This window comes from Lissotriton helveticus, chromosome 9, assembly GCF_964261635.1.
Source record: "Lissotriton helveticus chromosome 9, aLisHel1.1, whole genome shotgun sequence".
NCBI classification, from domain to species: domain Eukaryota; kingdom Metazoa; phylum Chordata; class Amphibia; order Caudata; family Salamandridae; genus Lissotriton; species Lissotriton helveticus.
This window is the reverse complement of record NC_136070.1, coordinates 550,872,881-550,886,487: the sequence shown is the minus strand read 5'-3', so window position 1 is coordinate 550,886,487 and position 13,607 is coordinate 550,872,881. Positions and strand designations below refer to the sequence as shown.

Here is a 13,607-nt window from a genome sequence, read left to right as displayed (position 1 = left end):
TGTCGAACCACATGCACAAATATTTATATCTATCCACTTCTTTCACTCTAACCTCTCCCAATTTCCAATACAGGGAGGACTTTTTTTCCCAGTACCATTATTTTGGTCTTTTCTAAGTTGACCGTGAGGCGTTTTTTTAGGCAATATTCGTGAAAAGTATCCAGTTTTTTTTGCAAGCCCCACCCTGTCATGTCCATTATCACTAAGTCATCAGCATATAACAGACAAGATAAATGAGATCCGCCCATCTTAGGGCTTACCCCACCTGCTCTACTCAATATGTTGGGTAGATCTGATAAAAATAAGGAAAATAACAGTGGGGCTAGGACACAGCCCTGCCGCAAACCATTCATTATCTGGATTTTGTTAGATAGGGTTCCCTGGGTGTCCAAGATGACCCTAGCCCAATTACTTGAGTGCATTTCCTGTATTAGAGCTAGTACTGCCTTGTTGATTCCGAGCTCTGTTAACATTCTCCACTGTAGGCTACGATCCACTGAATCGAAAGCAGCTCGGAAATCTACAAAGCAGCAAAACAGGTTACCTCACACCTCAATTGCCTTCTTTGCCATTGCCCAAAGACCAAAGCAATGGTCAATGGTTGAAAGGCCCTCCTGGAACCCACCCTGATCTATTGGTATTAGGTTGTACTGCTCTGGCCAGGATTTCACTACACCTAGTAGTATTTTAGAAAAAACCTTTTCCCCTACATCCAGCAAGATTATTAGGCGGTAATTCTGGGGTAGTGTTGCATCCTCTTTTTTATAAATTGGCCTCACAATCCCCCCCTTCCAACTTTCTGGAAAACCCCCCGACGTTATAATATGTTGAAAGGTCGTATTTAGAAACCTGAGGTGCCGGGTTTTTAGGAACCCGGTGGTGCCAGGGGGTAGCACCCGAGGACCTCTGAGTTCTCCCTTGTTCCGGACCACAGAAACACGGAGTCTTCTAGTTACCGTCAAAGATAAAGTTTTATTGGTAGCTACCAAGTAACACGTGTCCCAGAAGTACACCACACGGAGAGTAGGTTCTCGGGAGACGGTTCGTTTTTACAGAACCAGCTGTCTCCTTATATACAAAAATAATAGCTGCAAGCAAGAATTCCTGAGTTTATGATATGGCTATACACATATTTCTACAATAATACAAAGAGCGGAGTCATGTAAGCAAGCCCATATTTTAGATGTCCAGTTTGTTGATAGATTACCCAGTTAGGCCTGGAACTCCCATCAGATATCGATGAAACCTTAATAAAGAAAGGTACAACCCAGTCATAAAACTGGCCATAAACAAGGGATGTGGACAGGTGCATGTTTGCAGAAAGCATGGTCTGTATGTCGTGAATGGTTTGTGGAATGTTATGTATTGATGCTATCGTATTCGGCCACTGGGCGAGGAGCTGCCCAAACAGGTTTGGCCTAAGGCAACGGAGTCAGTTGGGACAGGTCAGGGGGAAGTCACGAAGAGGTGGACGTGTCCCTTTTGATCAAGCTCGACCTTTAATTGACTTAACATGAGGGCAAGATGCAAGATGGATGCCGTTCACAAAATGGAGTTTAAGGGATGGGGACGGAAACTACGATTTTGGGGTGTTGGCAACTCTCGATTGTGACGCAAATACATAGGAATGATGTCCTAATTATTATCGGTTCATAGATACCAAAATCGTCTTGGTGCGTTGAGGTTTTGTGACACGGGTATTGGACCTCGATATCGGGAAAACACCAGGGTCCGGATTTTTGAGAACCACAAACCTTGCACACCAATCTGTACTATTGTTTAAAATAATTGCAGGTAGGTTATCTGGCCCAGCTGCTTTAGTTAGTTTTAAGGACTGGATAGTTTCTTTTATATTTTGAATGGGTAAGTACAACCCTTGCAGTTCTGACTCCTCGTACCTTATTTCCAGAGTCTTATCCCTATTTGAACCATTGAACAGTTTACTCAAATGGCTGGCCCAGTCGTCTTCACCCACTAAAGACCTCATTTCCTCCTGTATGTTTCCCTCTTTTACCAGGCACCAGAATGATCTTATATTATTTGTGTTAATCACATCTAACATTGTATTCCAATTTTTGGCCATATATTCTAATTTACTGTCCCTCAATTTATTTTTGTATTCCTGTTTTGCCCCTCGAAGGCTCTCTAGCATTCCTTTATCTGGCCTTTTCCTTAACTGTCTTTCCCATTTTTGTACCCTCAACTTTAGCTTCCTACACTCGTTATTAAACCACCCATTTGTTCTTGATTTCTTCTTGAAGACTGGCCCTGCCTTTATCTGTATCCTTAGGCAGTTTACGATCTGCTCTATTGTGTGCTCGTACTTGTTTAAAATTGTATCGTCTTGCACTGCTTCCCCTACAGCCTTATAATCGATCATTACATTATTAACCAATTTCAGGATGTCCTCTGTTATGCGTGTAGTTATACATCTGGGGTATTCAATCTGTAAAGCAATCACTTTCTCTCTTCCCAACTCTTGTTCCATCTTTATTAATAACTGTAAAGGCCAGTGGTCACTACCTTCGTACTGCAGTACTTCAAATCATTCTATTTCCTTGAAGTACCATGCATTTATAAAAACGTAATCAATTGGGCAGTTCTGATTTCCTATACGGAAAGTCTTCCTTGCAGGGCGGTAGGTATTATACCGTCTATTAGCACTGAATAGACCTATGGATCCTAGAAATTTTACTAAATGTTTGTCTCGTACCGAGTTACCTATGCCATCGAAACTTGCTGCAGGTATTTGTGCGGTAGTTAAAAGATCTTTAAAGACTTTATCGCTATGGGAGGGAACTAATTTATGATGAAAATCACCTAAGATCATTATCAGATATGCTGCTTTTGTTGTGCTAATAGCCTCTAGATCCTTCTCTAACAGATCCAGTTGCTTTTCATAGTCTATTAATGCGCCTGGCTGAATATATACATTGATCACGACTATTAGTTCACTAGTTTGCATACCCCTATACAATTCTACCTGGCAGGCTAATAGCCACCTACATTTCACTTTTAAATTGATTATTTTATTTGCTCTTTTTGATGATACCAACATTATCAGCCCCCCTGAGGGTCGCCCTAGATTCATTCGTACTGCCTCTTTAGTGAGCATAAAAAATCCATCAATGGGTTCGGGTATTTCACACAGCCAGGACTCTTGAAGACACAAAATATCATAACTACCCAGCATTTCTCTAAAGGTGTCTTGGGTTAGCTGCCTTCTGTACCCCCCTATATTCCATGAAAGTGTCCGTAGGCTGTGTGAAAACCCCAATTCCTAATCCAGCTCACTCAACCCTTCGTCCATACTATTCCCCCAACTTATTGCAGGTTCAGACAAAAGATCAAATCGATTGCTCAGGGCGGCTGTGTGCTATTCGTTATTGTTACTTTTAGCCCTTTTTGATTTTTATCCGTGCATATTCTTCTATATTGAGCGCCTAGTGTATTATATTGTATTTGCTCCGGACGTAAACCTGCCTGATAGGTGAGGGTCCCAGTGTCTCCGCATTTGCTCTCATCTCTACCAAGTTGGTCATCATACACAAGACTTATTCCCTCCTTTTCCAGGTCTCCCTCTGCCCTTATCACCATCTGCTTTACAAATTCCGTATAAAAAAGCACCTTTGTTACCTCATTTCCATCAGGAGTAGTTATACAACCTATTTGTCTAATATCATCAGAAGTAACCCCACCCAGTGTTTGGCATTTAGCTAGTATTTGTAAAAGGTTGGAGCGATTTAAGGGGTTAATTTTCCTTCGTCGCTTACTCCCTACCCTTTGCCCCCATGGTTCCATATACACCAAAAGGTGCACACTATTCTCATACTTCCTGGAGTTCCTACTGCCCCTCCCACCTTCAGTTGCAGGCTTTGGCTTTGGGTAGGTTCCTATCCCTTGTTGTTCTAGGGAGGGCTCTCTCCAGTTATTCCCCTATTGGTAAGACCACACTCCACTCTATGCCCCGTTCTGCTCTGACTCTCCAGGCCTTAGGGTTGCGAGCATCCACCGAGGCTTTTCGTACTCGTTACTATCCTTGTAACTTTTATATGTTGGTTCCCTCCTACCCTCGTTTTATTTCTTACTCCACCTCTTGTGACTTCTTTTGAGCCTGAACTATCATACCTTGTTTATTGCTCTTCCCAGACTGTAGTCCCCTTACCCTTTTCAACTTTGGCTGGAGCTTCCTTCTGTTCAAATGCTTGGGTCTATGCCTCTGAAAACGCCCGTTAGATGTCCCATTAATTACTAACATAGGGCATTTTGAGATATATTCTGTCGGGGGATTTTCGCTCTGTGTTACCTCATCCTCTCTCCCACTCAGTGTTACACATGACTCTTGATCCCTCTTCTCTGCTACTGGGCGGAGTATAGTTGGCATGCAGTTATTGATTTGTTTTAATTCATCTGCTATCTGTTGTAGTTGGTTTTATGGGTTTTCCCTTGCCCATTATTCTCGACTAGAGCTTCTAGTATTGCCGGCAGAGTCTTTTGCATTAGAAACATCACCTCTAATAATTATGAGGCCGGGGTTGCTGTCATTTCAAATGCTAAGGATATTTATTTTTGTTTCATTAATCAGTATGTCCCTCTGCTGGTGTAAACACTTCACACATTATGAAAGTGATACTGTACGCTGACCACAGGAATACAGTGTGACAGGTACACTTGCAATGTTAGCAAACCAGCAATACTTGTGTCTAATGGCCAAGCTCATTTGCAAATATTCACGAGCCACTTGTATGCAGCTGCTGTACATATGCTGAAGACTGCATAGAGGCACACAGAAAGTGCATTAGTTACACTCATGACTAATTGGAAAGATGGATCTTAATATTGCAGTCCTCTTATGCATCCCCTATGGAGATCACCAACATTTCTCTTCCCACTTAAAACATTGTGTATGAAGCTAGTGTCTGGCAGGTAAGAATGGTGGGCAGTGGGGCTGAGTGTGCGGGGATTCCGACAGAGGATGACCATACAAAATTAATTATTTACTTAATTTTCCCTCGTGGTCATCGGTCGAATCCCCCCCCCAACCTAGCAGCACCGCTCTTACCTGCGTGGGCCGCAGCTGGTGTCTGGTAATGTGGAGGTATAAAAGAATAGCCCCCTTTTTTTAGGATGGTACTTAATGTTTAAACAAATGGCACTCTGCATCGTGATCAAGGCTGCATGTGACAGCCGGAATGCATGGATGGCATGAACTCAGTAAAGGAAGTTGAGTAAAAATATCTCCCTTGGTGTGCTGGATTGTTTTCCTGGAGAAAGGAGATTTTAAATGTATATTTACAATATTCACAAGAATGGAATCATTTCTGCTGTTATTTACAAGACAATTAATTATAGCGGAGGATTATTAATCTACTGATATAGTATCAGACCTAGTGAGTCTCATCCTTCTAATACCATATTCAATTATATATGGTGCTTAGTTTATTTGTATAGTACATGAATAACCAGTGCATGCTGACCGTGAGCAAGGCCGTGAGAGGGCTGAAACACGTTGGTTGAGCCATGTAAAATAAACACATTTTGAAAATCTCTTCTTGAGTGCCCCTTCAATTGTTTTGTGAAGTGGAATTTTAGGGCCAGGATCCGGCCCTTACGCAGAGCACCCGCTGTGAGTGTGCACCGGAAATCAGGATCACTTTGTGGCTATATAATAAATGTGCCAATGAATTGAGGGAGGCTCCTCAAAAGTTAATTGAATGCTTACTCTTGTCTTCATGAAAGCTCTCTCATGTCTTTCTTTTTTAGAAATGCCTACATTGCGCACATCACTGGTAGTACTGGGGAAGGGATGCCTGGCCTCCTCCTTCGTCTGTGTCTACCTTTACACCAGCGAGCTCTATCCCACCGTCATAAGGTTTGTCATCTTTTCCTAACATCAGAAAGACCCTCCTGGTGCTACCAACCTTTCTTTCTTATATTTCTTTTCACAATTTTCCTGAACTTAGGGGTAGAGAACAGGATGAAATAACATGAAAACAAACAGAAGTTATTGTGAACCTTCTTGGAGCCAGGAGATAGTTAGAGGATGCACAGTAACTTTGTTTCATAAGAGTAAGGATAAGTCAGATCCATCGTAATTGAAGTTGTCGCTAGAAGACAAAGATTGAAGTGATCACTTGGATTTCAGTAAAGCCTCTGAAGCTGTTTCGTGCAGAAGACCCTCACAATGGCTAGAAATGACTGTGGGAGGTAAAGAAGTGTAGATGGCACATTCAGTAACAGGCATCAAGCAAGAAGACCTGGTCGATGAGAAGCTCATTATGAGAAAAGGATGTTGACTCATGGACTGCCCCTCAAGTTGTACCTGGGTCTTTTTGAGGCCTTAATGCCTCACTGAGGGTTTTCATTACACCTACTGCTCATCATTGTCACTGTCCTTACATCTACTGGTTTATCTATACCCTGAAAATAGTCACCCTCATTGCCTGACCTTCTCACTCTGATGTACAAATATATTTTTAACTAAAAGGTTTTCTCATTCATGGAGGGTTGTGTGAGTAACACCCTTTCACAGGAGGTATCTTGTTATGTCTTGCACAGATTTTGAGGCACAAGGTGATGCAAAGACAATGCCAAGGCTTCAGTAATATTTACTAAGCCACACAAGGGGCAATTTGCGCCACCATCAGTAGCTGTGTAAAAAAATATAACGCGATGCAGCAGCTTGTCCCACATTAAGTTAGCTTTTAATCTGGGAGGAGTTCTATAGGTAGAGCATGGGCATTCCCATGCTTCCACCAATGGTTTTGGTGCACTCCAAGATCTACTACAGCTAGTAAAGCTGGGAATGCTAAACCTTCCCCAGTGAGACAGAATGATGAGAAATATTATTATTTCTCCTTGTTACATCCTCTTTTTATGCATGATGCATTCCACATCATACATAGAAAAAGAGAAACACCCCTAAAACAATCCTGTCAGTAACACAGGCACCCTTGCACGATGGTACAAGGATTCCTGTGTTAGCGCTAGGCAACACACAGTGCACCAGAGCAAGGAGAGAGCAGAAGTGTTCCATATTTTTGTAGACAGAATAGAGCATTTCTGTCCTTTCTCCTTTCAGGCAATGCAACACATCAACGTTGCTTATTGCCCTGCATTGCGTGAAAGATTAGTAACTATGCCCCAAGTCAGTAATCATAAAAAGAGACTGTAAACTACTGCCTACAAGTTGTGGGTGTGAAAGGGTCATACAACTGTGAGAAGCCAAGAAAAAAGAGGAATACCACACCATTCTTCCTAGTCACAGTCTTTTCATCACTAGGAAACACCCAGCAGTACAACTTTTACAGAAAGACTTAAAGAGTCACCTCTTGAAAGAAACCACACCACAATGCATTAACAAGCCACAATGCAGCTTCTCCTCTTCGTCCTCTTTGACTTTATGTTTTTTCCTTGACAAAGTACAGCTCTCCACTGACTATTGGCTAGGTTTGTGATGTAGAAATACCATATACCAGTGGTTCCTAAACTTTTGACTTATGTGGACCTCCTTACTGGAACCTGGAAACCCCCACTGAACCATTATTGGAAATCATGGACCCCCCCCCCTCATTAAGTTATTACTGGAAGCTGCAAATTTTTGATGATTTGAACTGCAAACAAATGTGCAAAAATATAGAAACAAACATTCATCAAATATATACACCAAATGAAATGTTCACAAAGAATTATAAAAAAACATCGACATTTGCATTTTAATGGAAAGGTTAGAACTTGTCTAAATTCAAATGATATTACTTATCATCCATACTATTTTCTACTTGAAGCACTTAGACTGCTCCCACGGATCAATCCGAGGATACTAACTAAGGGGTCGATTATGATGGCGGACGGACTTGCGTCCGTCCGCCACCACTGAGTATGAGGGACCGTCCGCATGGGCAGCGGCAGTCCCTCCATGGCAATTAGGATGTGACCGCGACCCTGGCGGTTACATCCTGTATTTTTTACATTGGGGCAGGTGCTGCTTGAAGCAGCTCCCGCCGCAATGTAAAAAATGACAACAGTGCATTTGCATGCACAAAACAGCAGGCACTGCGCGGTGCCTGCCGCTTCGTGCACGCAAATGCAGGGGGGTACCATAGGTACCCCCCATGTGCACCCCCCCCACTCAACCTGGGGGCCCGCAACGGGCCCGCAAAGAAATCACCGTATGCCTTTCCACGGCGGAGAATCCGCCGCGGAAAGGCATCTGTTGACCCCCATCCTAATATGGCTGGCGGTGTCTGATAGACACCGCCAGCCATGTTAGAGCTTTTCCGCCGCGGTCCGAAGGCGACCGCGGCGGAAAAGCTGTGGACCGATTTTGAGACCCACCGCCATCCTAATTTGGCGGTGGGTCTTTTGTGCCTCCCCAGCGGTTTTCCCGCATCCTCCGGGCCGACGGAAAGGGCCGGCGGTGGCTTCCGCCGGCCCGGAGGATGCGGGAAAACCGCGATCCTAATCGGCCCCTTAATTTTTAGCCTCTAATGTCAAATTCCTTCACATTACCAGAATGTTTAAAAAAGTTCAATTTGACATTTTGCGTCCTTATTTATACAGGCTTTATCAATCTGTTAATATTATTTGATCTGGAAAGCAGTTGTGGACCCCTTGAGTAAGCTTCGCGGACCACAGGCTAAGAACCCCTGCCATACATTATAAAGCAGTATTTGACTTATAAAGAAGATAGAGGTATTCACTATCAACAAGACGGTGGATACAACTCAGTGATATTGAAAAATGGAAAAAGAGAGAGACATAATAGGTTTGGAAGCCACATAGAGAAGATGATACTCAAGTGTACTTGGATGAAACACAGACAAATGAAACCACCAAATCGAGATCTATCTATTATGGCAAGACCATCTTCCTGACCTGAAATTTTCGCCAAACACCCTAAAAAGACTAAATAAATAGAACGTTGTATATAAATGTCATTAGAGATATGCCAGTGGCCTTCAACAACAAGCAAAAAGAACAATTGATGGGCAGAATGCAGAACAATGTCATACATTCACCCCAGTACAGAGATCTGGGCCTAAATCCATCTTTTTTTTGCTCCCCATGCCATATCAGTTTGAACCCAGCCATCAGTCAAGACCCGGCGCCCAATGGGAACAGTCCAGCCGAACTGCCAGGCCAGGTCCTCCCTGGACTGGAAACAAGCATGAAAAGTTTTATCATTCCGTTCATCATCGCCTTGTGTTTGCTTTGTTCGCCCTAAGTTTGCAGGGTATGCCCAGACGTTGGTCCCTTGCTCACTTTGCCACTGGATTCAAGCTAGCCTGGCTGATGAGGGGTGTTACCCCGAAACCAGTCCCAGGATGCTTGTTTCTGGTCCAGGGAAGAACTGGCCTGGCACTTCGGGCTGGACTGTTCCCATGAGGCACAGGGTCAAGACTGATTTGCATATGGCTGGGTCCAAACTGGGGTGGCGAAGTGAGCTATAGAACGATGATGGATTCAACTCAGATCTGTGACTGGGGGTGAGTGTCTGAAAAGTTTCAGCACTCTGTCTATCATCTCCTTGTGTTTGCTTCAACAAGCTCCAGTAACATGATACTAGGAACCATAAATTCGGATGCCCAAGGCAAGGTAGTTTTAAGGTAGCATCTGCACATATCCACCTCCACAAAGGCATAACATAGTCATAAAATGACCTGTCAGAGAAGTAACACATGTAGCCGTTAAAACCCATATCTACAAGAGCTGAAGGAGAGTCAAGGAAGATCCTCCAACTAAGCATGAACACCTGAGCCCCAGAACTGTTAAAAAACATTACCAGCAGAGTATGAGGACGTCCAACCCGAGGGAAACATATTTACATAGGCAAATTCAAGTCCCACCTACATAGTGCAAGAATGGGCGATGATGACCGGAATAAGCCCATTAATTCAATCTTCTTGCACAGTCAGATAGCTTAGCCATTAGGGCAGAAAAAGCATTTAAGAACATAAGCCCTCATGTCACATTTGGTGGTGGTAGAGAGTATTCAGGAATTAAAAAGTTAACAATATACTGGGCCAGCTGCGGAAATTTTATGAAACTTCCTGGGGAAATGGCAAGAAAGAAACCCTTCTATAAGTAATGGTAGCAGCTAGAGAAACATAACTGTAGTGAACATTTGCAATCACTTGCAATCACTTGAATCACATTATAAGAAGGGAGATGAATACTCCAGTATCAACTATGTGTATCTACAGGCACGATGATGGAATAGGATTCTTGGTAGGTGGTCGCCGAGACGTTCTTCCAGTAATATACTCTTCAGACCTCGAGAAGTATATGTCAATACTGTCTATCAGCGGCAATTCAAAATACTTGCAAAGAACTGAAAGCACTTGCACAAATGTGGGGAGACATTGGACTCCGATGAAGGAGCCTGTACCGCATTAGAACAAAGCTTGGTGGCATTAGAAAGTGGGAGGAACAGGACATTCCACTATTGGACTCTATTCTAAACCAAGTTAGCGGTGTCAGCGCCATCTAGTCACACGAAGAAACCACATGATGTTCCATGCTCTCAATCTAATCTACTTACTGTAAACCCATAAAGGAAACTTGACAGGGAAGACACCACCACAAATCCAACCATTATTAGGTTAAGTGAAAAGAAACTGGCAATACAAGGTGTAACATTTGACATAGGTAGATCAGCTGGGAGCAGTAGCAATGGTTTGCAGTCCAACAAATGAGCAGTGTACTATCTTATGCACCTGACAGTTTGCAGGTGGTGGAAGCAAACATTTAATTTGAATGTGTCCTAAGGCTTTAGAAAATGAGACACTAAAGCTGATTGCTCCCAAACAGAGTGCAGCGACCTACTAACCCATGTACCCTAAAATACTCTTGCATAGAACGGTTACCAATATGAGGCAGTGAAAGTATAGTAATAGTCACTGGGTGCAAAAGGAACAAAATCTCTCATTTGTTGTGCTGGGCCAATGAAGTTACCACAAACCCTGCTAAGAAATCATGTTCCACAAATCTAACTCCGAGATGTTCACAGTTTCAGCTCCATACAAATGGCAATCCTCTGGCACTGCCACAATTGGAACCAACGTACCAGCTGCTTGAAGCATACACATACCCCACCCCATTTGGCAATTTTTGCTGGGGTTATGTATAGGTCAAAAAGCCTGCTGCGCCACCTGCCTTTGTTAAAAGAAAATCCCTCAGCTGCAGATATTTAAAAAAATCCTGAGGGCCAATGTTGAATTATGCTCCTAACCACTTCAAAAGACGTAATATGGTCCCCAGCCAAAAGATCCCCTATCCTGCCAAAGCCCCCCCTTTCCCACCTAGCTAAACAATCATCGTGAAAGATCCTAGGGAGCTGAGTGTTCCTAAGCAGAGGACTGTACCTACTGTATCTGCCCACCCCCAGTTTTTTATGAACACATACCCAGTTCAGAAATGCAGTGATCAGGGTCTTAGTTCTTTTGAAGTAGCTCGGCTCAAACTATTTCAGCAAACAGCCATTAGCGGTTGCCCCAATCAAATGTTCGAAGTTTGAGAGGACATAGCCTGGCGCATCTCCCTCCCTAGCCTTGTCTTGAATAAAGGACCATAATATTGAAGCACTGCCTGAGATTGGGGAGCCCCCACCTCCCCCTTTCTCTAGGTAGGCACAAAAAAAGCATTAGCCCTTCTAGTCCTCCCATAAGACCAGATAAATCTAGCCACCAATCTATCTATTAGTTTAAACCAGTTGTTATGTATTTCTAGGGGGTATTGTGCGAAAAACGTGTAATAAGTTTCGCAACACCATAATTTTAACAAGATTGCACCTTCCCATTATTGAGAGTTTAAGATTTTCCCAGCGACTAAAAACCTTCTGGACTTTTTCCATGATAGGGGACAAATTTAAATTGACTATAGTATCTACTCTTGCTGTGATACTTACTCCCAGATATATTGCTTTGTCAACAATCCTGCTTTCAGTGGCCAAGGTAAATCTGTTTATCAAGATCTGAGTTTTAGCCCTGTTCAACAAGAACCCTTATTGATTCCCAAATTCCTCTGTTATCATTTCCACAGATCGCAGATCCCTTTCGGGATCAATGGTGATTTTAGCCACGTAGTCAGCATCGGCCAACATTTTAGTGTCCCAGCCCTGAATACTAACAGGGGGGATGTCTGGAGAGGCTTCCAACTGCCTAAGAAAGGGATCTATATACAGGGCAAATAACAAAGGGGAAAAGGGACAGCCCTATCTTGTTCCCCTTTCGATCGAGAAAGGCTCCGACTCTCCCCCCATGATTTGCAGTCGAGCAGTGGGGTTAAGATACATTACCCGTATTGCCTTAATGAAGGATTAGCCTCCATGATCGCCCAGAGATAGTCCCACGATACCCTGCCAAAAGCCTTGTCAGCATTGATCAAGGGAACCCCTCACAGGCTTCGCAAGGACCTCAGAGGCGTCAAATGAAGAAATTACCCATCACACATGATCCACTGTTCATCTCCCCTGGATGAAACCATGCTGCTGGACTGAGACAAGATGCTGTATTACGCTGCTTAACCATCTCACGAGGATCTTCGAAAATAGCTTTACATCACTGTTTAAAAGAGTGATGGCCTATAAGAGCCCAGGGCTGTAGGATCCTTGCCTTTCTGTAAAAAATAACAATATTAGCTGTGCCCCAGGAGCTTGGCGGTGGTGCCCCTTCTCTAATTTCCTTATACAGCCCCAGCATTTCCTGCTGGATTTCTTTATGAAAAACCTTATAAAATTCTAAAGGAATGCTATCTGTTCCTGGGCTTTTCCTGATGGAGAGCCACCTGACACTCTTCTAATGAGATATCTGCCCCAAAAGGAGTCTCTCATCCTGGGTTACCCTACTGCTAGGCACATAATTCTGTGAGACCAGAGAAAAGCCCATAGGGGGAGCTTTGTTGAGATCGGAGTAAAATTCCCTAAATGCCACCCTGGCCTTGCCGGCATCGATTACTACTCAATCTTGCATGTCCCTTATCTGGCTAATGTGCCCCACAGCTTGCTGTTGCCTAGCCCTGACTGCGAGGAGCCACCCCACATGTTCACTGTACTCATAACATTTGTGACTCTAGACTAGGTACCTCCCAGCAGTTTTTTCCACGGAGAAGTCATTCAAACCTGCCCTGGTTATGGCTATTGAATGCCACACTGGAGTCAGATCCCTCCCACTTGCCACCACGCTAATCAATTCTGATTCTAGGAGACTATGTTTTTGGTCTAAATCTTTAATATGTCCCTGTCCTTTCTTTTGTTTAGCCAGACTGAACCCCAGTGTTTCACCTCTTACCACAGCATTGAAGGCATCCCAGATCATTCCAGGAGAGGCACTGCCCTTATTGATAGTAAAATATCCTGTAATCCAACTCTTCATATGGTTCAGATATTCTGGATCAGACAAAAGTGCCCTCTGAAATTACAACTTTCTAACCACCCTTCTTATTCCGTGATGAGGGAGACTGAAAACGATATGGTTGTGATCAGACATTACTCTGGGAAAGAGTTTCACTTGAGCCTCCTTAAGTAAGACTGGTGACACCAGAAAATAGTCCAGTCTAGCAAACTTGCCATGGGGGGATGATAATAAGTATTTCCAGGCTCAGGAGCT

General features: G+C 43.4%; 1 protein-coding gene across 1 annotated transcript in view; it reads left to right on the top strand.

Annotated features, from left to right (window-relative positions):
* The window catches only part of LOC144781543 (solute carrier family 22 member 6-A-like), a 623,507-nt gene that overhangs the window by 474,823 nt on the left and 135,077 nt on the right, over positions 1 to 13,607 (top strand). The window contains exon 8 of the mRNA XM_078660448.1: positions 5,764 to 5,872. Within this exon, the coding sequence (XP_078516574.1) occupies positions 5,764 to 5,872 (109 nt within the window). The remainder of the gene's footprint in view (positions 1 to 5,763; positions 5,873 to 13,607) is intronic.